A 24,239-nucleotide genomic window follows, 5' to 3' on the forward strand; every position below is an offset into this window, starting at 1 on the left:
AGGGGAGCGCGCCTTACAGTTGGGGGACTTCTGACTTAGACCTTGTCTATATATAGAAGTTGAAGAGGTTTAACTAAAATTGGTTTCAAAACCAAATTAGGTCTTATCTAGGCGAGGCTTTTAAGGTGTCTTGTTGGAAAGTTTGACCTACGCTTCTTACTAGGTTTAACACAACCAGTTTAGCACATGCTAAATCAAGTATGCATTGTCTACACCAGACTTCTAAAATGTGTTAGTTAGAATACATACTGACAACCAGTGCTCAATTTGTGCCAGGGATTAGCCCCAGCCCCTTCTAGGCTTGGCAGTCCATAGCCCTGGCACTCTGGGCTCGCTACATCAGTTATGGATGTAAAACAATTGCTTGAGCCCTGGCACCTTTCAACAGAAATTAAACACTGCTAACAACATACCCATAACACCTACACTATACAAAGCTTTAGTTAATCTGGTAAATACTCCTGTGCGAATACTCTTCTATCGATTTACGAATGAAAGTTAAACCAACGTAATCTAGGTTTAAATAAAATTAAGAGTCTGCTCAGGATCTTGCACGGATTTAAAAGCACACCTTTAAACTGGTGTGTTGACTAGATTTTAGTCAGACAACATGGATGAATCAAAGGCTTGTTACAACGATGTCTGAACAATACAGTATACTGAAGAGCAACAGGGTCCGAGCATATCCTTCCTGATATCCCTGAATAGCCACCAGGAGAATTTGCATGGTAATGACCTACTCTCTTCAGGGAGGGAGACAGGAACCTTAGAAGCCAGGGTTAAGTGGTTGTGAAGTGTCTCAGTTATCAGCGGGGTTGGTTTTTTAGCTTGGGCTTCACATGAGGCAGACAAGCCAAAGGGATCGTCTGGCGCTAAGGTGCCCGGGCACCTTCTGTCGTCTGAGAACGGACACCCCTGCGCAGGCAGCTCTGTGGCGGCTGCTGCTGAGGCGAACCCGGTGCTCCGAGGCTCGCTCCCGCGCTGCGTTAACACGGTGACAGAAGCAACGTACAACCGAAAGGAAAACACGTCAGACAGGCACAGGCCTCGCCTACCCTGGAAACAAACTTCCCCTCCAGTTTCCCGCCGTCGCTCGCCCAGGCTCAGCTCCACGGGCGAGAGCCCCCCCCCAGCAAGGCGCCCACGGCCGCTGGCGTTGTAGCTACTGTGCCACCCAGCCCCGCTCTGAACAGGGGGACCCAGTAACCCCGCGCCCCGGCCTCTCCCTAGCCCCGCCCACGCTCCTGTCCACACGCACCGCGGCCTCCCTCTCGCCAGCTCCGCACCACCCGGCCCCGCAACGGGAGCCCCGCGGAGCGGCTTAGCTCCCCCTTGCCTGGACTCACCCTGCGCCGACTCCCCGGGACGTTCTCCACCCCCACAAGAACCGCAGCGCCGCCGCCATGTTAGCACCTCCCAGACTACGGGCAGAGCGAGGGGTCAAACAGCGCACTACGGCACGGGCTAGCGCACGAGCAACAACTGGCAGGCGCGCGCGCGGGCGGCCCGAGGCCAGGAGGATGGGCCCCGGCCGTTTCTCTGTGGGAGGGCGCCCCATCCCCGAAACAGCGGTGAGAGAGGCCGGGGCCTGGTGGGGTACCCCGTAGTCGGGCACCCCGATCGGAGCAGCAGCCTCCCCGCCGCCCCAGCCCCCGCTCATTAGGACAAGATTGGAAGGGGGGCGGCACAGGAGTGTCAGGGAGAGAGAAATCCCATCTCCCTCGCGCCTCGGGGCCAAGCCGGGACCCAGCACGCGGGCTGACGGCGTGAGCAGTGCTCCCCTCCCGCCACAGCGCCGCCACCTCCCGGCCTGGGGGGTTCGCGAGGTCAAACTGCTCCTGCAGCCCCGACTCACTGCTATACAGTATAAAGCTCCCACCTCTTTCTCTTTCAGGGCGCTTGCTACAGTCCGGTTAAGCACAGGGCCGAGTCCCCCTTTACTCTGCCCACTGACGCCTGGAGGCAAGTGCTGCCCTTCCTTCAAAGAGTAGAATGACATTTATTGGAAAGCTGCATAACAGTATACTACCTGAAGAGATGGATGTAGCTCGAAAGCTTCTCTCTCACCCGCAGACATTGGTCCAGTAAAACCTATTACCTCACCCACCTTGTCTCTGTAATACCCTGGGACCAATACTGCATAGTGTAACTACCTCTATCCGTCTTGGCTCAGCAGTGGGATTCTGAGGGCGCAGAGATTGTTTTAGCTCATGGATGTATTTATTCCCCAAGGTTTAAAACATCACTGTCATGCTAATATTATGCAAGCAGCTGCCCATTCAGCATCACCATGCAATGCAACTTATGTATTCAAAGCATACATACATAAATGTACAAGTGCAGAATTCAAGAAAACAAGGTTTGCGCAATCCGTGATCATATTGAGAGGTTGAGTGTCTTCGATCTAATAGAGGGGGGTATTCAACATGGAAATGAATTTTTACTAGTGATAAGGATTGTTAGAAAACTGGGCCTTTTCGTATAATATAGCTGTAATTTAAGAGTTTTTATAAAATTTCATAACATCAGGGTGATGCTACAACTTGGATACAACTTCAAATAGAGAAAATGTGCTCTAGTTTAAATCAGTCTGCCGTCTGTGAGCATTACAGAAATAAATTTGCTTTCTAAAATCGAGAAAAAAAAAAAACTAAGTACAAGATGCAAATTAGAAATGCCCTATGCTGACACAAACATTCAAGCAATAAGCACCCAATACTTTAAATTCTCTATAAGGAAAGCTTTTAATGTATTCCTGCACATAAAATCTGAAGTATATTAATAAAATGTAGCAAAAGTTGTTTGGTCTGAAGCTTATTTGGGCTGGATATCACTAGTTACAAAACAGTATATCAAGTTTTGAGCAAAGGAATATTGTTTTAAAAGTTCTGTATAGCTTATATAACCATGATTTCTCAATTCCATAAGGAATTTATGCAGTGGAGAGAAAGTGCATGGACCTTTAATACTTGGAGAGTGTGGGCAATAACTACAGCCTTTGAACAGAAAGCTGGTGTTTGAGTTTGTATTGAAAAAGGTGAATCAACAGTGGGAATGTGTAGCAGAAAGACTAGACTATGGTAACCTTTCCCACTATTAATTAAAACTGGCAGAGTAGTTAAAAGATAGTTCTCTATTGAGAGAAGTCTCAAAAGAAAGGAACTCCCTATCCCTATTTTTGGCTCAGCTCCAGGAATACCCTTGAAATTTTTGGAGAAGACAGAAACCGGTTACTGCGCAAGTGACTGAAATCTCTTTAAAAATTACTAGTTCTTCAAGGAACCCGTCTCTTGCAACCTCTCCCTCTGGTATGTTACACTAGCAGACTATCATTCACAAGTAAAACAAACATCAACAGAAGAAAGAAAAAAGAAAAGGAGTAAAATTGACCAGCCTTTTTACTTTGGAGTGATTTGAGCTCCAAAACTTAAAACAAGTTGTTTACTAGGCCCCTATAATAAAGAGCTATTCTGCTGATTCATGCAGATAACACCCAGGAGGGCTGTTTAACAGTTGGAACTGGAGATTTATTTTAAAAGGTTTAAGAACCCTCTTTCCGGTAGGGAGAAAAGTATGGAAAGTTTTTTGCAGGGAGCAACACTAAAGCAGCCAAAGAACATTTGCTGCTGTTTATCAGTGAAGGAAAACCCAGTTACAGGTTAGCAGGGTGGGAACAGCATTTGCTTTCATATGGATTCTTAAATGACATCACTAGAAGTTGGTTTGTACTTCAGCTATGTATTATGCTTGGACAAGGCAGTATGAGCAGCTCTCATAATTTTGCCTTCTAAACTTCAAAAAACGCCAACAATGTATCCAGTGCTTACAGTTTATTCCCTTTCAGTGGGTTATGGGAGCCTATTTCCAAGTGGGTATGAGAAAGGAGATGTACACTCAAAACATTTTCTATGCACCTTTTAGCTTGAGAATTGCTAAAATTCCACAGAAAAATACACTCTTAAGTGGAGTCCATTGTATTAACAGAGACAAGACTCGTTACATTTTTCCTGAAATGGTGTTGGAATCCTGCATTTTCAATCTTCTGGGTCTACATTCTGCTTTCTTCACTGCCATTCTCTCTCTTCTGCCCCGTTAGCTGCAGTAGAAAACATCTCAGAAAGTGCCTCTGTGATTGATAATGGCTGAGAGGAAACACCTATTTTAGGTGCTGCAAGGTTGTGCTCTGTAAAAGGGGCAGAGTGGTGGAGGAAAGCCCAATGTGTTCTGATATACTGTGAGGAAGAGACTGAAAGGGAGAAACCAAAGGGAAGCATGTAGCAGACAGGAAAGTAGTGAGTTATGTTTGTTTCTGTTAACTATGAAGCAAAATTATAAAAAAAAATTAGAGGTACCAAATTTTGCATTTTAGTTACTATTTCTTACTTTATAAAATGTTAACTCAATACTCCTCTTCAAAGTGTTTTATAAGTAATCATAATTTTATGTGGTAATATACACTAATTACAATATAAATATAAATAGCTTGCAAGAAAAGACAACAGTTCCACTGAAACAAAACACTTTACAAAAGGCTTTTATTATTTTTTTTAATACATGTGCTTTGTTCACAAAAGTAGTGAAATAAAGACAACATAAATGGAAACAAATATTTTGTGGTATGCCTGCTCCCCTCTCCCTGACACCTGGAGTATGGGGATCTTCTTTCACCATATCATGTACAATCATAATTTTGCAGAGTTTCAAAACCTAGCGACATTCTTCTTCAACCTCCAACACTGTATTTCTAGAAGACCATGACATTTCTCTCTTGTCTTGGGAGGCCTTAGTAGCAAAAAGCCACTTTTCCTCACGCCAGCCCAAACCCTCCATTTCTGGAAAACATTTAAGGTATTGAGCTTGGGCAGCAAAAAGAACCACAGCTTCTATAATAATCTGGGGTCCCTGATTCACAACCATAACGTCACCAAGCTGTCAGGTAGGCTGAATTCAAACATTCAATGTTTAGAACTATTTCTGTTGAGTATACCTTGGTCTGAATTCCAAGCCATCCCCATCTGAATGAATGGTAAATGGAGTGTAATTTACATTAACCAGTACAAATACATTTATACTAGGTGGTAATAAATTTTGTATAGTTTTTTTTTGTGTGTGTTTCTTAAAAGGAGTACCAATTAAAATAGCTCATGCACACTTTGGAGTATAAGCAGAATCAGTAATTTCTGTAAACAACTGAGAATTTATAGCACCAACATTTAGCTTTAACATAACCACTGACTCCAGCAGTGCTCAACTGAGAAGAATGCAGTCTTGATTCCAAGCATCTTAGTTTAGCAAAAGTGAATTTTTAAGCATTACATGTGAACATCAAGCTGTATTTAACTTAATTCAAAATATATGGTGGATTTAGATTAGGGGCCTTCTGTTAAATTTTTAATATTCTCTTAATTTACCATGAGTTCTAATTTAACACTTCCATCTAGTTTTAAGATGTTTACATTTTTAAATATAATTCTTGTTTTGTTTATAAATAAACTGTGCCATTCATAGTTAACTACAGCAATCAAGTTTGGATGATAGGGAATTCTTTTAATCTGTGATGTGCAAGATGTACAAAAAGTTTATGTCGAAGAATAAAGCAACTTAATACAGTTCGTGAAATTTTTAGTGTAAGTAGGACCAATTGCCAAGAAGATACAGAATACAAAGAAAAAGCAATCAAGAAGCTGGAAATTGTGAAACTTCAGTGCAAAACTTCCATGGAAGTATTTTAAAAACAAAACTAAAAATAATAAACACCTAAAAATTCACACTAGAAATGGCAATTGGTAATTTCTGACTGATGAATACGAGATTAATTTTATATGGCCTAAAGATATTTTTTTATCATTTGTGAAACTACATTTATAACACTGGATAAAAATTTTCAAGCCTACTCTAAAGTTAAGGTCTTAAAACCCACACTTCAGAACCTAATTCAAGCTACTTCTAGTTAGGTAGAAGGATTTAAGACTAACTTCAGGTACCCAGGTTTGATATTTTTGGCAATTCTTTTTAAATGGAGAGCAAAAGTATTTTAAAAAACCCACAAAAAATAATCATTGATTCTACATCAGTACAGAAATTTGTCTGCAGAAGGATGTAGGTTTACTATACACATTTAAACAAAATAGTTGAGAATGTGTACTGAGCAGATTTTGTCTGTGTCAAATTGCAGAGCAATTTCTTAGAAAGTCACGAGAAGAGTGTCCAGCCAAATGCCTTATCTAGAATGGGGCCCAAATCTTGCAAACACTTAAGGATGCGCTTAACTTCACATTTGAGAGAGTGGTCAGTGAGGTTAGTCACTTAAAGGTATGTACATCCTTAAATATGTGTAGAATTGGGTCCTAGTATTTACAAAATTGGCCTACTAGAGTTACTGTGTGGAAATTCTGAAATTATAAAAGAATACTTATTAGCATTTTTCCCCACCCATAAGTATTTTGCTCTAAAACTGTGCAAAATATAATTTCAGGAGAATACAGAAAACTATCCAATGTGGGCAATACTGACATGTTAGTGCTACTATAATCATAAAATTGCAAACACTTTCCAGCTTTGAAGTAAAAAAAGGTATCTAAACCTATCGTACTATAGCATTTGTCAGGGCTTGTCTCTCAAACACACGTCTAACTTCTGTTATGCCAGTGAGGTTTTTACATGTGTATACAGATGGGAGAGTATGCCCCAATACAGTATTTTGGCATTACCTCAATTAACTGAAATAGAAAGATCAACAAGATCTTTAAGTAAAACCAAATGTGCAAGTATTAAAGTTTCTTCAGCCCAAGCTTAGCCAGAATGAAACCACTTTCTGCAACACAGAACAAACTTTGTTCAATAAAAAAAATGGACAAGTTTAACCACCAAACAGCTTACTCCAAACTTATTTGCACATTTACTGTCAAAGTGCAAATTACTTCTCAGAAATCCACCAACTCCAGTGTCATAAACCCAACCGTATTAAGAATTAAAAATATTGAAACAAGACATTTAGCAAAATTAAGTAGAATTCACACTTCACAGCACTGAAGAAAAGAATGGTACCTTTCTGAAAAGTCCTAAAGAAAGTAACAGCAATTTATGCTATGACGTGAGTCATTTTGCATAAAATGTGTATTCTTCACTTTTTGTACAAGAATAAATTTTAAAATTCAAAAGTAGAAAAAAATAGCAAACTCTGTAAACCTTTGCATTTTCTTTATGCAAACCATTTTTATGTAACAAGCCCATGTTAGTATAGCAAAATTTGTTAAGCAATAAAGAAGTTTGGACTTAAAGGGCATTTTAACTGTTACATTAACTTGAAAGTAATATAGGATCTTCTAGCTCATAGAAAGGGACTGAGCTAGCCTGGCTTTCTCCAGAGTCTGAGTCATAAGGGGCATCAGGAAGCTCCATGAAACTGTAAGCTAGCTGTTCATCTTCAATATCTGATCGGACATAGCAGGAAGTGCTGGAATATTCCTCATCTTCTACACTGTTGAAATCCTGTGGAATATACAGCATCCCTGGGTAGTTCCTACTAACTAAGTCACTTTTAGTTTTCAGGGAGATTTTCCTAAATGCCATCAGGTGCATGTGAGAAAACTTTGAATACTTGAAACGTTTAAAGCCCAGGGATTCTATGGCAATTTTCCAGCTTTTCATCATCATAGCATGGCGATTCTGGTGGGAGGAGTCAGGAGTGATTATAAGCAACAAGCCATTCAGCACCAGAAGTTCATGGGCCTTCTTGCAGCATATCCATCGTTGATAAGGTGATGGAAAGTAAGAAAGGAGAAGTGAGAAAACCACAACATGGAAGAGTTCTCCAGGTAGAGAATCAATGGGATTTTTCAGCTGTTTAAGAAAGGCATCTATAGCATCTTGTGCAAGCTGGAGAGGTTGCTGAATTTGAAGGTTTAAAAAGTCACATTTGTATACACTCTGGTGAGAGAAAATATTAAAATAGATTAAGATTATGCTCAATAACAAACATTATGCAAATGCATGTGATGATTATGAAAAGGCCCCTCGGTATTCAGAAGCCTTTTAATGTCTCTTGCTACTAAATTGTGCTGTAGAATCTAAAGCTACAAAAAAAAGTAAGAGTGCCAGCTATCATAGTTTCACAGAAAGCCTTCAAAATGTGAATCAATGCATTAACACCCAATAGCTCAGAAATGTGAGCTACTCATTTTAATCTCAGTTGATGTCATCTCTAAAAGTTGCAGATTAAAGTGTTGCTGCTGATAATTTTGGTAGAAACACTCATCTAATGTGCTCATTCCACATTGTCTTCTTGCATCTCCAAATGTTCAAATCCACAAATGTCTCATACTCAGTTGCCAAAATCCTCTCTTTCTCCCAATGTAGCTGCACACTGTCAATGCAAAAATTGTGGCATATTAAGCAAAATGTGGGACAGACCTCAACACTCACGGCTCACTTTTCAATGGTAAACACTATGTAAAAGTTACTAAACTGTGAAATAGAGAGACCATACTGTTATAAAGCTACTTGTCACTGTTTACATTAAGACTTTTCCTCTTCTGATTTTCTGTGTGTCTGTCTAGAATAATTTCTTCCTCAGAGAATGTATATAAAGTTGTAAAATGTCATTAGTGCTCCAGGAATCTTTCAGCTGCTTTTCACAGGCTTGCACTGTGGCATGAAGTGAACAGAGAATATATAGTAACTGGAATTAAAATCTCAGCTTCTGCCAAGGTAGCCACATTACAGGATCTGTGGTATCACATTCTCTACCACAGTATATTTAGAATAGGATGCAACTGTGGTAACTGCATGGTATTTGTTGTTAAGAGTTAAAATACCCCCATTGTGATTTTCAGTGTATTTCCATCTGAAAATTGTACATACTTCAAGTAACATACGATCACTAGCAAAAAATTAGCAAAATATATTTTTGAAAATAGCGCTTTGGTCAGATTTGCTGATGCCTGTCAGTCTCAGATGCTGACAAGACAAGACTCAGTATAAACCAACAGGGAAAAAGAGAAAGAAATTTTAAAACAATTTCAGGACTTGTTACTTAAGAGTGCTTTATCAAACTGGATTTAAGAAAAAAAAAAAAAAGTTAACCAGTAACCACTGTAGTTTTCCTTATGCTGCTTCCCAGACTGGTGCATGTACATATGATTTTCCACATTGGCTGCTGTTGTGCTTCTGAATGAGAAGTTCTGAATATACTGTGCTTTTATATGTTGGACAGAAATGAGGAGAGAAAGCAAAAAGCTTCTTCCACCTCTTCCTCCCCCGCCTCCTAATGCAGACAACCAGCGCAAGGCTTAAATTTACTGAATGGTTCATAGGCCTTGTCCTGGATTTCTTCACAGGGGTGGGTTTTACTCAGCAAGAATAGCAAGGCCACCTGTATATTAGGTTTCCTCCTTCTGCCTTAAGGGTTTGTCTATACTGGATTAATTTTCATGTATAAAGTAAAGTGTGAATTTAAAGCAGATTAGCTATTCCTGTTTAACGCCATATGTGAATACTCCTACTCCAGAATGAGAGCATTCATACATGGGAGTTAATCAGAAATAACTATTTTGGAATAACTCCCCCATGCATACAACCCCTAGGAGTCTGATATAACCAGCCAGGGCAAATTTAACTTTGCAGTACTTTGGTGGGACGGGTCTGGCAAGCTAAAAATGACTGTTGAGCTGCCAGTATGATCTCAGTGAAAAAATCTCCCTCACAAAACAAGAGTAACACAAGAACATCTTGGGCAACAGTTTTTCCCCAAACAAGGGATACAGAGTCAGCTCCCAAAGCATCCAACTAGGTGTTGTATTGTACCTCTAGGTTCTTCCTGCAATTTTACTACAATCCAGGGAACAAAAATGCATTTTCCTATCTTGTGATTTCTTCCTCACCACCATGCTCTGTTTTGTCTTGAGACATAAAACTAACAGAACGGGAGAACTTCAATTTACCACCTACAACTGACCTCTTTTTCCCCACCAAGCACATTTTCTGCCATCTGACAGATTCACAAAAAGATTTTGCCTTTAAAAAACTTGATCCAAAAAAGAAAGAAAATGGATCAACAAGAAGCTTTACTTGATCTTTTGACTTTTAACTGCACTCTTCACCTTTCCCTGCCCGTTTTTGTTTTTTCATTTGGTATTGTACAGAAAGAAAAGTCAAGTCCTCAGGGATAGGAGAAACTGAACTCTTATTACTATTAATGTTATAGTAATACAAAAGCAATAAATACAGCAACAAAATTCTAACATCCTAAAAACCCTAATTCTCAGAATACGGCATCCACATTTAAGATTTTGCAATTTACAAACTTGACCTTTAACTCCTGCTCTGTTTGCTGTGTCTCTGCTAGTTTCTACTCACGACAAGAGTTTACTCTTCACCCCATTACTAGTTTCCATAGTAGCCTCTTTACACCTTTTATGGGTCAAATAATGAAAGTCATGTAAGTACTTAAACATCTCCATTTCCTAATGCCGGACATGGATTAAGATCCATGAGTTACATTAGTAGCATCTTAAAGTTTATAAGTCATCTAGGCATCCAGTTATTCATTGCTATCTGATCTTACATTCTTCTATGCAATTACAAAGAACCTCACTTGAACTATGATCTTATTGAAAATGTATGATTATTTTCAGACTGTGTAATTAGTTTTGCTAAGTATGTCTGGAAATTTACATTTCTTTATATACTAGTGGATACTAGTGTTAAATTGTACAGAAAAATGTATCTAGGACTTGCACAGACAAATTTTTCTATGATAACCTTAATTAGTTTTAAAAATGGGGAAAAAAACAACAGTAAGGGTTCATGGACCAAGGGCTAGATCCACAAAGAGATTTAGATATTGTAGGGGCAGAGAGATGAAATGACTCTGTAGCCTAGTGGTTAGAGCACTCACCTGGGAGGTGAGAGCCCCAGGTTCAATCTACTTCACCACATGAGGCAGGGGTGGGCGGGAACTGAACTGAATTCAGGTCTTCCACATCCACGGAGAGTGCTCTAACTACTGGGCTAAAAGTTAGAGCTCATCTATAAAGAGATTTAGTGCATGTCAATCCACAGTGTAAGGGCTTGTCTATATCTGCAGCTGCACAGATGCAGCAGTGCCACTGCAGTGTGTGCGAGAGGAGGTAGCTATATCGGAGGGAGAAGCTCTCCTGCCAACATAGCACTGTCCACACCAGCACCTATGTCATGCAGGAGGGTGATTTATTCACAGCACTGAGTGACATAAATTATGCCAACATAAGCTGTAGTGTAGACATAAGCTTAGTCTACAGTGTAGTAGCTTGCTGCACATTGTTGTTACGTGGACGCTGCTGCAGCACACTAAAGTTCCTTAGTGCAATCTGACCTACTGCTGTAACAGACATCAGAGTTTACCAGCAACAGGTAAAAGCACACTACAGAACTTTTAGCATACAGCAACAGGGTCCACACAGTGACTGAGTGTGCGGCAGGTTAGCGCACTGTAGAATTAAACCCTGTCTTACTAAGCACCAAGTCTCTGTGTGGGCAAGTCCTTATGAGTGAGGCATACCTGTCACTTCTCCCTCACAAGCCGTGTTATGTGGGGATTAGGAATGCTCAGAGCACACCAATCGGATTGGGTCCTACAGGCAAGACAGATGGGGAATGCCTAGTTAGAGGATCCTGCTGGGGCTTAGGCATGAGATAGGCACCCAGACACCTAGCCTGAGGCAGTTATGCACATACTCACTGGAATAACGTAGCTTAAGCACCTACAGTTGAGCAGCAGCTGAGCTGAGCATCTCAGTAGTGTTTAAATGTTGACTTAGGCACAAATCCTTTTAGGGATCCAGCATCGAGTCTGGTGATCACATCAACATGCAGTGCATGCACGGCCTAAACACTGCTATACAGCAGCAAACAATAAGCCTTCACACAAAGCAGCAGCAAACAACGGAATGTACATCTTTGCTGAAGGACAGCATTATCCTCAAGCTGTTAATATTACTGAATCCACATCTATCCTATATATTCCTGACTTAACACCCACTGTGAACTACTGTCTGGATTAGTATCAAAGAATATGAAGGCTGAAATATTACTGTGTTTAAATATGACAACTCCTTCGGTTTTCAATCAAATTTGGTCATACTATTGATTTGACTAGCACTACTCTCAGTGGCTGCTTTTATATTTTTACTTTGTCTTCACAAAGATTAGTTGTAATATTTATTAGCTTCTAATTACATTTCTAAAATAAAAGATATGAAATTGCTCATTCACTTCAGGATTCTTGGAGTCAGTGGATGTGGTTAAAGATTTAAAATAAAAATCTATGCCTTTCTGTATCTTCTCATCTCCCTCCTACTCTCTTGTGACTCACTCTTGTTGAAGGCACTGTTATTCTGTTAGAGTCTGGTTAACCCTCACTAACATAAGTAAGGCCAAAATGGGGAGACAAAAGCAGTACATGATAACAGCAAGTTAAAAACATTTCAGGACTTTTCCAAAACACAGAGGTTGCACTGGTTTAACTAAGGATATTGTGTGTTGCACAGATTTAATTAAGCCTGTGCAATTTTGTGTGGGGCCACAAATGTTAACTTCAGCCATAAATTCTGTGGTGTTTGTTGCATCCAGCCAACGGCTCCGATTATAGTATATTTACCATGTTATAAATTGGAAAAAAAGTAATTTGTCTTCTCTTTCCTGTTCTTAGCTAATGAAAAATGAAACAACCTTTAAAAATATACTGCATGTCTATGGGATTTGCCAGTTTTTTTTCTTGTTTAACACTAAAAATTCATATTATAGAGGCTTGACCAATGTGATAAGATTGATAAACTTAGACTGTTTCAACAAACTTGAGATATTTCCTTCCTCAATCCCCCCATCCTCCAGAAGCCAAACAGAATACCTGCTTTTAAAAACAGACCCATATTCCCTTAAGTCTTACACTTTAGAAAGTACCCCTAAAATACATAATTCAAACTAAAAATAAATTCAGTAAACATTACATACCTCAACAGCTGGGACAATGTCTATACCGACAGTCAAGAATTCTTCAAACTTCAGAAATGGATTAAAGCAGCTGCCGACATCAAGTAATCTAATTTTTCCTGAGGGGGGCAGCAACCTAAGAAAGTAGAAATTCAGTTTTATCAAATGCTATTTGTTAAAAGGTATATTTGGAATTAGACAATTGGAGCAAAAGACGGTTATGTAGAACATTGAGTGCCGACTAAATAGAGGGGAAAATTATTTATTATTTGTACTCTGAAGTTGCCTAGAGGCGGCCCATTGTGCTAAGAAGATGGTCCATGCCCTGAAGACGGTATAACCTAACCATAAGGTGAGAGACAACAGCTGAACACAATGCAGAGACAGGTAGGAAGCACAAGGCAACAATTCTGATCAGCATGATAAATACTGAGTTTTGTGGCTGATGCTTACCCTTGGTGCTATGAATCAATTTATTTTTCAAACATACGTTCTCCTGAGGGCACTGACTGAACCAGAATTACCAAAATGAAAAGGCTGAGGATGATATTACACCAACATGTTACAGTAACTAAAAAGAGATTTAGGAATACTGTGTATGTTTTGAATAACCTGGTTTTTGTTAGTCTGATTTCTGTAGTAGTTGCACTAGTTTCATACTATGGTTAAAATACAACAAACAAACGACTATAAATAAAATCTCTAGTAAATACATAAAGGTTTAAATATTATTTCACATGAAGCATTTTTGTTCTCTTTGTAAAGAACCATGCACACGACACTAATAATTTTACACACACACAAACTAGAAGTAGTGAGGTTAAAGAAAAAAATGTATACAGTGTTTCACGAAAAAAGTGTCCTCACAGTGAGATTTACTATTTGTGTTGTGTCAATGTCTACAGGCAGAAATCATGCCACTGTAAATGTCCAATGTTAGCTTCATTGTCAATGCTGTATATATAGCAAAATGACAACAGTGCTCTTAACTGCAGAATTTAAATTTTTATTTCACATAATTTGGATAATTATTGGAATACACTGCTGTTTTATCAGAAATATATAGCATTAGAATCATAGAATATCAGGGTTGGAAGGGACCTCAGGAGATCATCTAGTCCAACCCTCTTCAACCCCAATTTTTTCCCCAGATCCCTAAATGGCCCCCTCAAGGATTGAACTCACAACCATGGATTTAGCAGGCCAATGCTCAAACCACTGAGCTATCCCTCCCCCCAATAAGTCTAATAGTTTTAGACTTACATTTAAAACTATTTTTGCTATGTACATTACAACCTAGTTAAACTATTCAGATGTATCTTTGTATGACAGCCCTTCAGAGTACAGAATCTGCCAATGTGTGTATCATCCTTACACAATTCAAGGTTTTTTTTTAAAAGTTAATTTAATGTTTAGAAAGGACTTAAATTTGTAACCTGCATCCAAGGAAAAATAGCAAACAGGTGATAAAGTTACTAAAGTTACTACCTGACTGTAATCCAAAATCTTATTCTAAACTAGAGATGAACATTTTTACTATTGGCTAGAGTTGCTCACAATATTTTGAAGAGAAAGTTAACACAGTTAGTACTAATTACCCTGATCACTGACGGGGGTGGGCTTTTTGTCACACCTATTGTTTTAAAATGTTAGATAGTAAACTTTTGGGGGATTGGACCATGTGTTTCATATATCCATACATCAGTCCCAGTCTGTACCTGCAATATAAAAAAGGAATTAATTTATGTACTTGTAATTTCTGAAGCATCAGCCCAGGTGTCATACCTTCATCACCGTGCAGGTATCCATTATTTTTAAATGATTTTGGCTTTGGCACTCTTTCAGATGGTATGATAAGAAGGACTTTTAGAGGTATATAGAAAGCAGAGTAGCTGCATCTACAAATTAGATAATTAGAGAAACACCTCACTCTTAATGATTCCACAGTCTCTGACAAATTTGTAGTTAAGAAAAATGAGTTTAGTGTGATCAAACAATTATGCAAGGGCTAAAAAGACAACTGGCCTCACAGCTTGAGGCGGGGGGGGGGGGGGGGAAATCATCCTTTTCGCAGAGACTCTTGCAGGAAAAAAATATCAGAATTTTAAGAGACATGCAGTGTTTTCACTTCCTTCCACATCTAAAGAAAACAACATTTTGAAATAAATTAAGGAGGACAAAAGAACAAGTTACTCACCACAATGGTTCTTCAAGATGTGTCCCCCCTATGGGTGCTCCACTGTAGGCGTGTGCATGGCCCTGGACCACTGATTGGGAACTTCAACAGCAGTACGTCCAGCCCGCCACGAGGCCGGCCAGCGTCCACAGGCACCCTCCTCAGTTCCCTCTCTACCGCAGAATCAACTAGTGGAACTCCAAAGTAGAGGGGAGGAGAGTGGGTCGTGGAGCTCGCATAGGGACACATCTCAAAAAACCATTACTGCTGAACAAGGTGAATAACAACAACTTCTTAGCCCCATAGAGTAGACCAGGGCTAAGTGTAGGTTGAATTTAGCCACGTTAGGTCGATTTTAAAATGAATGCGTCTACAGTCACAACCAACCCTGTTCAGTCAACCCAAAGGACTCTTAAAATCGACTTCTGTACTCCTCCCCGGCAAGGGGAGTAGCGCTAAAATAGACTCCTGGGTCAAATTTCGGGTAGTGCAGACACAATTCGACAGCACTGGCCTCCGGGAGCTAACCCAGTGTGCTCCAATGTGACCGCTGTGGACAGCACTTTGAACTTCGATGCACTAGCCAGGTATACAGGAAAAGCCCTGGGAAATTTTTGAATTTCATTTCCTGTTTGGTCAGGGCGGTGAGCTCAGCAGCACAGGCGACCATGCAATCCCCCCAGAATTGCAAACGAGCTCCAGCACGGACCGAAAGGGAGACACTGGATCTGGTTGCTCTATGGGGAGAAGAAATCTGTGCAGGCCGAATTCTGATCAAAAAGAAGAAATGCTAATATATATGCCAAAATCACACAGGGCATGGTGGAGAGAGGCTACAACAAGGACACACAGCAGTGCCGCGTGAAAGTTAAGGAGCTCAGGCAAGCCTACCAAAAGACAAAGGAGGCAAATGGTAGCTCCGGGTCAGAGCCCCATACATGCCACTTTTATGATCAGCTGCATGGCATTCTTGGAAGGGACCCTACCACTACCCCACCACTGTCCTTGGACACCTGCAAGGGGGGAGTCTCACGCAACAGGGAGGAGGATTTTGTGGAGGAGGAGGAGGAGGAGGAGAATGCACAGCAGGCAAGCGGTAAATCTGTTCTCCCTGGCAGCCAGGATCTTTTCATCACCTTGGAGCCAATACCCTCCCAAGGCGGGATCCCTGACCCTCAAGCCAGAGAAGGCACCTCTGGTGAGTGCACATTTGTAACTACAGCACAGGGTTTAAAAGCAATAGTGTTTAATGTTTGATTTGCTCTGAAGAATTGGGATGCATTCGCGGCCAGTACAGCTACTGGAAAAGTCTGTTAACATGTCTGGGGACGGAGTGGGAATCCTCCAGGGACATCTCCCTGAAGCTCTCCTGGAGGTACTCTGAAAGCCTTTCCAGAAGGTTTCTGGGGAGGGCTGCCTTATTTCGTCCTCCACAGTAGGACACATTACCACGCCAAGCCAGTAGCAAGTAGTCTGGACTCATTGCAGCACAAAGCATGGCAGCAAATGGTCCTGGGTTCTGGTCGCATTCAAGCAACATTTGGTCTATATCTTTCTATGTTAGCCTCAGGAGAGTGACATCATTCATGGTCACCTGGTTGAAATAGGGGAATTTTTGTAAGGGAACAGTAAAAGGACCCCGTTCATGCTGGGCTGTTTGCGCTTGGCTAAAAAGGATCATTCCCGAGAACTGCCATGTGGCAGGGAGAGGGGTGAAGGGATCATCCCAGAGAATAGCCATGCGGCGGGGTGGGGGGAGGTGCGCGCTGCACATCCACCCAAAAACCACAGCCCCTCCTTTTAAATGTGAAACCCAACTAGCATTGCTTGCTATGGGAAAGGAGGGCATTGCAGTTTGAAACCATTCCCACATGTTATGAAGGTGTAAGACGACAACCCCGTGTACCCTTTGGCTTATCATGGCTGCCTGGAAACCGAATTCTGTTGCCCAGCCATATGTGATGTGTCACCGTACTGGCAGGCGCTCAATATAAAAGGCAAAATGTGACCTCGTACCTGAAGCACATGTGCGGTCTGCTGTGAATTGATTCACTGTGAAAGAGTTTCCCTTTTGTTCTCAGAAATGTTATCATCTTAAAATTTTACTCTCCCTTTTTATTGCCCGCCAGGTGCAAATGTTTCTATGCTCCCCCTATCATCTCCGTCCCTGAGGTTATCACAGATTAGAAGGCGAAAAAAATGCACTCGCGATGACATTTTCCGAGCTCATGCAGTCCTCCCGCACTGATAGGGCACAGCTTAACGCATGGAGGCATTCAGTGGCAGAGGCCAGGAAAGCATTAAGTGACTGCGATAAGCAGGAGGCGAAGCTGAGGCTAATGGGGGAGCAAACGGACATGATGAAGCGTCTGTTGGAGCTGCACGAAAGCCAACAAGAGCACAGACCCCTGCTGCATCCATTGTATAACCGCCTGCCCTCCTCAAGTTCCATATCCTCCTCACCCAGACGCCCAAGAACACAGGGGGGCGGACTGGCTGGCTCCGGGCACCCAGCCACTCCACTCCAGAGGATGGCCCAAGCAACAGAAGACTGCCATTCAAACAGTTTGGATTTGTAGTGTGGCTACAATAAGCAATGTAGCCTTGTCCTTTCCTTCTCCCCCACCCCACCCCACCCCACCCCACCCAGGCTACCTTGTCAGTTCTCAATTTTTTTTTTAAATTAATAAAGAAAGAATGCATGGTTTCAAAACAAGTTACTTTATTTCCTTTGCCAGCTGTGATCAAAGGCGGGAGGGTGGTTGGCTTACAGGGAATTAAAATCAACAAAGGGGGAGGGTTTGCAGCAAGGAGAAACACAATGTAGTCTGGCCAGTCACGAAACTGGTTTTCAAAGCCTCTCTGATGAGCAGCATGCCTAGCTGTGCTCTTCTAATTGCCCAGGTGTCTGGCTGCTCAAAACTGGCTGCCAGGCGATTTGCCTCAACCTCCCACCCCGCCATAAACGTCTCCCCCTTACTCTCACAGATATTATGGAGCACACAGCAAGCAGCAATAACAATGGGAATGTTGGTTGTGCTGAGGTCTAACCTAGTAAGCAAACAGCACCAACGAGTTTTCAAACGTCCAAAGGCACATTCTACCACCATTCTGCACTAGCTCAGCCTATAGTTGAACTGCTCCTTACTACTGTCCAGGGTGCCTGTGTACAGCTTCATGAGCCATGGGAGCAAGTGGTAGGCTGGGTCCCCAAGGATAACTACTGGCATTTCAACATCCCCAAAGGTAATTTTCTGGTCTGGGAAGCAAGTCCCTTCTTGCAGCTGCTCGAACAGCCCAGAGCTCCTAACGATGCAAGTATCATGCACCTTTCCCGGGCATCCCATGTTGATGTCAGTGAAACGTCCCTTGTGATCCACCAGTGCTTGCAGCACCATTGAGAAGTACCCCTTGCGGTTTATATACTGGTTGGCAAGGTGGTCTGGTGCCACGGTAGGGATATGCGTTCTGTCTATTGCCCCACCACAGTTAGGGATTCCCACTGCAGTAAAGCCATCCACTATGACCTACGCATTTCCCAGAGTCACTACCCTTGATAACAGAACGTCAGGGATTGCATTGGCTATTTGGATCACAGCAGTCCCCACAGTAGATTTGCCCACTCCAAACTGATTTCTGACTGACCGGTAGCAGTCAGGTGTTGCAAGCTTCCACAGGGCTATCGCCACTCGCTTCTCAACTGTCAGGGCAGCTCTCATCCTGGTATTCCTGCACTTCAGGGCAGGGGAAAGCAACTCAAAGTTCAAGGAAGGTGGCCTTATGCATGCAAAAGTTTTGCAGCCACTGTGAATCATCCCATACCTACAACACTATGCAGTCCCACCAACCTCTGCTGGTTTGCCGGGCCCAGAATCGGCATTCCACTGCATCAACCAGTCCCACTGCCACCACCATGTCCAACTGCCACAGCCCATGCTTTCAGTAATGTCTGTGTCCATGTCCTCCTCACAATTATCCTCGTGCTGGCATCTCTTAGCTAGGTTCTGCACATACTGCAGGATAATGCGTAAGGCATTTACAATGCTCACAACAGCAGCAGTGAGCTGAGCGGGCTCCCTACTTGCCGTGCTATGGCATCTGCACGGGTAACCCGGGAAAAAAGGCATGAAATGATTGTCTGCTGTTGCTTTCACGAAGGGAGGGAGGGAAAGACCCAAAACCACCTGCGACAATGTTTTTGCCCCATCAGGCATTGGAAGCTTAACCCAGAATTCCAATGGGCAGCAGAGACTGCAGGAACTGTGGGATAGCTACCCACAGTGCACCACTCCATGAGTCGATCCTAGCCACAGTATTGAAGATACACTCCCTCAACTTAATGCATTTAGTGGGGACATACACAATCGACTGTATAAAATTGATTTCTAAAGATCGACTTCTATAAAACTGACCTAATTTCGTAGTGTAGACATACCCTTTGAGTAGTGTCCCTATGGGTGCTCTACTGTAGGTGACTCCCAAGCAGTACCCACCACTGGAGGCTGGGACTTTGGAGTAGAGGCTGATAGAGATGACAGTCTATGGCACCAAATTGGGCATCTGTAGCCAAGTCCCCTAGAATAGCACAATATTCTGCAAAGGTATGCGCAGATGTCCAGGTAGCTACTCTGCAGATCTCAGATATAGGGATACCCTTTGAGAAGGCATCAATGAGGAGACTGACCTGGTGGAATGCGTGCGTATTGAAGATGGAGGTATCACCCCACGTAGTTGGTAGCAGAGTTTAATACAGCCAGAGACCCACATGAAGAACCTCTGAGCTGAGACGACTGCACCTTTCAATATATCCACAGAGAGGAAGAGTCTCAGAGATTTTCTAAAGGCCTTTGTCCTGTCCAAACAGAAGGCCACAGCTCTTCTCACGGCGAGCATATGGAGGATGGCTTCCCTATTGTCCTCATGAGGTTTGGGATAACATGTTAAAAGCTGAATAAGTCGATACATGTGAAATGCAGAAGTCACTTTAGGGGTGAACTTCAGATGTGGTCTGAGTGTGACCTTATCAGAGAAGAACACATTGAAGGGGAATGCGCCATCAAGGCTCTCATCTCCCCTATTCTTAAGGCTGAAGTGATGGAAATGGGGAACACCATCTTCATGGAAAGGTGAGTTAGTGAACAAGTGGCCATGGGTTCAAATGGCGGTCTAGTCAGTCCTTTTAAACACTAGACTGAGGTTCTACTGGGAGTGGGGGGCCTGGGTTGTGGGAAGAGGTTTGCTTTGAAACCTCTTTGTAGTTGGGTGGGAAAAGGTTGAATAGCCTTCTACCTACCAGTAAAAAGTTGTGATTGCTGCTAAATGAACCTTCAGCAAGTTAATAGAGAGACCCGATTTCTTTAAGGTTAACAGGTAGTCTAAGACCACCGGTAGGGTGGCTATATTAGATGTGATACCCTTAGGTTGGCACCAGATCTGGAACCTCTTCCATTCCTGGAGGTAGGTACAATGAGTAGTGCTCTTTCTACTGTGTAATAGCACCTCCTGTACCTCCTCAGAGCAAGATATCTCTATGTGCCAAATCTACGAAGAAGCCATGCTTTGAGGCGCAGGATCCACAGATTGGGGTGGAAGGTTTGTCCCTCATTCTGCGACAGGAGGTAAGGAGTGACCAGTAGAGTCATTGGTGGACAAAATGCCAGTTGCAGCGGTTTGCGTGACCCAGGTGAGGGTGATCAGAATAATATTGTTCCCTTTTTATCTTGAACAAGACCTTCGGTAATAGAGGGAATGGGGGAAAAAGGTGTAAAGTAGGCCCTTGACTCAAGGAAGGAGAGTGTCTCCCAAGAAGTGTCGTCCAATTCCCGCCCTGGAGCAGTACAGTGGACATTTCTTGTTCTGATAACTAACAAATTTATTACTCGTGTCCCTCATTGTCAGACTATGTCGTGTAGAATAGCCAACTATCTCCCATTCATGTGGGAATTTGTGGTTGAGATGGTCAGCCATTGTTTTGTATATTCCTGGTAGGTAGGATGCTGATATTAAGATGTTGTGGGAGATGCACTAGTTCCATAGGTTCTATGCACAGAGAATTAGACCTTGCACCTGCCTGTCGGTTTATATAGTACGTGCAGGCCATGTTGTCTGTCATGACCTTTGTATGCTTGTCCTTAATCAGTGGGAGAAAAAGTGAGCATACGTGTTTCTGACTGCTCGGAACTTGAGCAGGTTGATATGGAGACGTGTCTCCACAAGAGACCATTTGCCCTGTATTTTGTGACCACTGAGATGCGCGCCCCATCCTCTGAGGGATAAATCACTAATCAGGAGTAGAGATGGGGAGGACTGAATAAACGGGATTCTCGTAAAGATGTCTATCAGGTTCTTCCACCAGTTATGGGATAGTTTGACCCTGGTGGGCATTGATATAAGTTTATGTTGTCTCTGTTTGGCTTGTAAACTGAACTGAATCATGCTTGAAGGCATCTCGTTCATAGTCTGACATGAGCAATAACTGATGTGTCTGTGGCCATGTGTCCCAGAAGCTGGAGGCAATGCTTGGCTGAAATTTGGGGCCTGGATTGCACTGTTTCTATCAAAGAAGAGAGACTGAGAAATCTGTGATGTGGGAGTACCACCTTTGCCTGAATGGAGTCTTGGTCAGCTCCTATGAAATCTAGGATCTGCACTGGTATTACAGGTCAATTTTTGTTTGTTAATCTGTAGACCCAGATTCAGAAACAGGTTGCATGTGACCTGAGTGACCCGTTGGACCTCTGTGTAGGACCATGCCCTGAGAAGGCAATCGTCCAGGTAAGGATAAAACATTATGCCCTGAGAGCGTAAGTGGGCTGCTACTACCGAGAGGACCTTGGGAAAACACGCTGGGGTCCGATGAGAAGCCAAAAGTGTGTGGTCCTGGCCCAGCGTGAGTCTGAGGTAACGCCTGTGACTTGGTATGAAAGAAATGTGGAAGTATGCATCTTGAAGGTTGAGGACCGAGAACCAATCTCCTTCTAATGCTGGGATGATCGTTGATTGAATTTTTGTGCTTTGACATATCTATTGAGCACTCCGAGGTCCAATATGGGTCCCCAACCTCCCTTTCTCTTTGGTACCAGAAAGTTCTACTGCAAAATCGAAACCAATACCTGCACCTGCAGCCTGTCAGCATAAATGCATTCTTTGTGAGTATAATTGCACAAATAAGGGAAGCAATAAATCAACCCTCAGTACTGCTCTAGTTCACCTTTGTTTGTGGTTATTTCTTGGCTGGTCCAAGAATGGGTAACAAGATGTACCAGCATAGGCTCTATAGCTCCTACACTGAAGAGATGGCTTAGCTCTTGATGCAGTTAGACTCTTGTGAGAAGGGTCCCTGAAGAGGGACAGGGAAGGGAGACGTGGATGGCATATGTATTCTAGATTATTTCCAACACCCATTTGTTGCAGATTAGCTGTTCCCAGGTGCTGCAGAACAGGGTAAAGCAGTCTCCGAAAAGAGGAGTGGGGTTTCCCAGGGTAAGATAGCAAGAAGAGTATTCTACAGGTGCCTCGACCAACACATAAAACTGTGGCTTCAAAGTTGAGGGCTGAGACTAAGTCAGTTGTGGTCCTGATTGCTTTTGCTTGGGGAACTTAGATTTCTTTCTCTGTGACTCATAAGAGCTCTGTGATGAGTATTGAGATGTGTACTGTGATGACTGGGGTTTAAACTGCGGCTGAGGGCTGTATTTTCTCTTGTAGGCCGGCATGTATATCCCTAGGGATTGAAGAGTCACCCAAGAATCCTTCAACATGTGATGGGATGCATCTGTCTTTTTGGCGAACAGCTTCTTTCCCTCAAATGGAAGGTCCTCCACCATGCTTTGGATCTCTTTACGGAAGCTGTACAAAGGCAGCCATGAAGCCCTTCTCATAACCATGGCCGTGGAAATTGAACATGCAGCCATGTCTGCTGAATCTAATGTAGACTGGAGAGATGTTTTCATGACCAGCTGCCCCTTGTTAATTGTGGCCATAAATTGGTCTTTGCGGGAGTCCAAGAGCTGATCAATAAAGGAACCTAGTTTCACATAGTTCTGGTAGTCATATGTGGCTGACAAGGCCTGGTAATTTGCTTCCTGGAACTGAAGAGTGGCTGATGAATATGTTTTTCTGCCAAACAGGTCCATATGTTTCCCATCTTGGTAATACGGGGTGGGTTTGAACTGGCATTGACAGCCCCTCCAATTAACTACATCCACAATGAGGGAATTTGGAGGTAGGTGGGAAAATAAAAATTCAGTGCCCTTCACCGGCACATAATGCTTTTTGGCCACCTGCTTGCATGTTGGCAGGACGGATGCAGGGGTCTGCCATATAACTCTGGCAGGATCCAGAAGTGCCACTCTGGCAGAGATGGAAGAGTGTAGAATGTACACCAGTTTGCGGTGAAGCTCTGCCACTTCATACAGCTGTATTTGCAGGGCTGCTGCCACCCTCTGAGTAAAGTCCTGGAATGATTTAAAGTCATCACCGTGGATGGCGGAGAGGGCATCACCACCTCATCAGGCGAGGATGATGAAAGACAGGTTGAAGGGTGTCTTCCTTTTCTGCCTCAGCTTCAACTTCCTTCACCAGTTGTTCAGGAGGTTCCAACCCCTTTGACGCTGCAGCTGGAGGAGGATGGTATGCTACGCTAGGGGCCTGGGAGACTTGTCTCTTGGCCCCACCTGGGATCTCAATATGGCCATTGAGGGTGGGGGGCTGGCAGCTGATACAATGGCTGTCCAAACCATGGAGTTTCTTCCAAACCTTCTAAAAAACATTAAAATGTAATACCGGCACGTGAAACCTTAAATTAAAGTGAATAAATGAAGACTCGGCACATCACTTCTGAAAGGTTGCAAACCCCTGATTTAGGTTAACCACAACCTTTTCTAAGGAAGGAAAAAAATGCATCACCAAGACAGAATGGTGCATTTGATATTCTGATTTTAAGCTGAAAAGCACCTTGGAGGAAAACTATAGATCATAGATCATAACGCTGAAGCACCAGTGGAGACATGCAGACAAAAAATCCCTGCCATTTTATTTTTGTACAGTAACATTTATTGTACCCCACGTTAGGTAAAATTTAGTATACTTAGTT

At 42.6% G+C, this 24,239-nt stretch overlaps 2 protein-coding genes and 1 long non-coding RNA gene across 7 annotated transcripts in view; 1 reads left to right on the forward strand and 2 right to left on the reverse strand.

Annotated features, from left to right (window-relative positions):
• TMEM168 (transmembrane protein 168) overlaps nt 1-1,481 on the reverse strand; it is a 34,115-nt gene extending 32,634 nt beyond the window's left edge. Inside the window, exon 1 of one of the 4 annotated variants that reach the window (XM_037888719.2) lies at nt 1,347-1,481. The gene's annotated coding sequence lies outside the window, so the exon portion shown is untranslated. Of the gene's footprint in view, nt 1-740; nt 929-1,055 lie in introns of those variants that run through there. The other 3 variants (XM_043549645.1, XM_043549636.1, XM_043549629.1) reach the window with 3 other exon arrangements.
• Nucleotides 1,433-2,800, forward strand: LOC119565009. The gene is made up of 2 exons (XR_005223735.2): nt 1,433-1,571; nt 1,895-2,800. It is a non-coding gene; the product is annotated as an uncharacterized LOC119565009 (long non-coding RNA).
• Nucleotides 2,801-4,518: 1,718 nt separating this feature from the next.
• BMT2 (base methyltransferase of 25S rRNA 2 homolog) overlaps nt 4,519-24,239 on the reverse strand; it is a 62,260-nt gene continuing 42,539 nt past the window's right edge. For both annotated transcript variants that reach the window (XM_037888774.2, XM_043549651.1), the window contains 2 exons: nt 12,991-13,105; nt 4,519-7,929 (listed from right to left, as the gene is read on the reverse strand). In XM_037888774.2, coding sequence (XP_037744702.1) covers nt 7,300-7,929; nt 12,991-13,105 — 745 coding nt within the window. In that variant the 3' untranslated portion in view covers nt 4,519-7,299. The remainder of the gene's footprint in view (nt 7,930-12,990; nt 13,106-24,239) is intronic.

Source organism: Chelonia mydas, chromosome 1, assembly GCF_015237465.2.
Source record: "Chelonia mydas isolate rCheMyd1 chromosome 1, rCheMyd1.pri.v2, whole genome shotgun sequence".
NCBI lineage: Eukaryota > Metazoa > Chordata > Testudines > Cheloniidae > Chelonia > Chelonia mydas.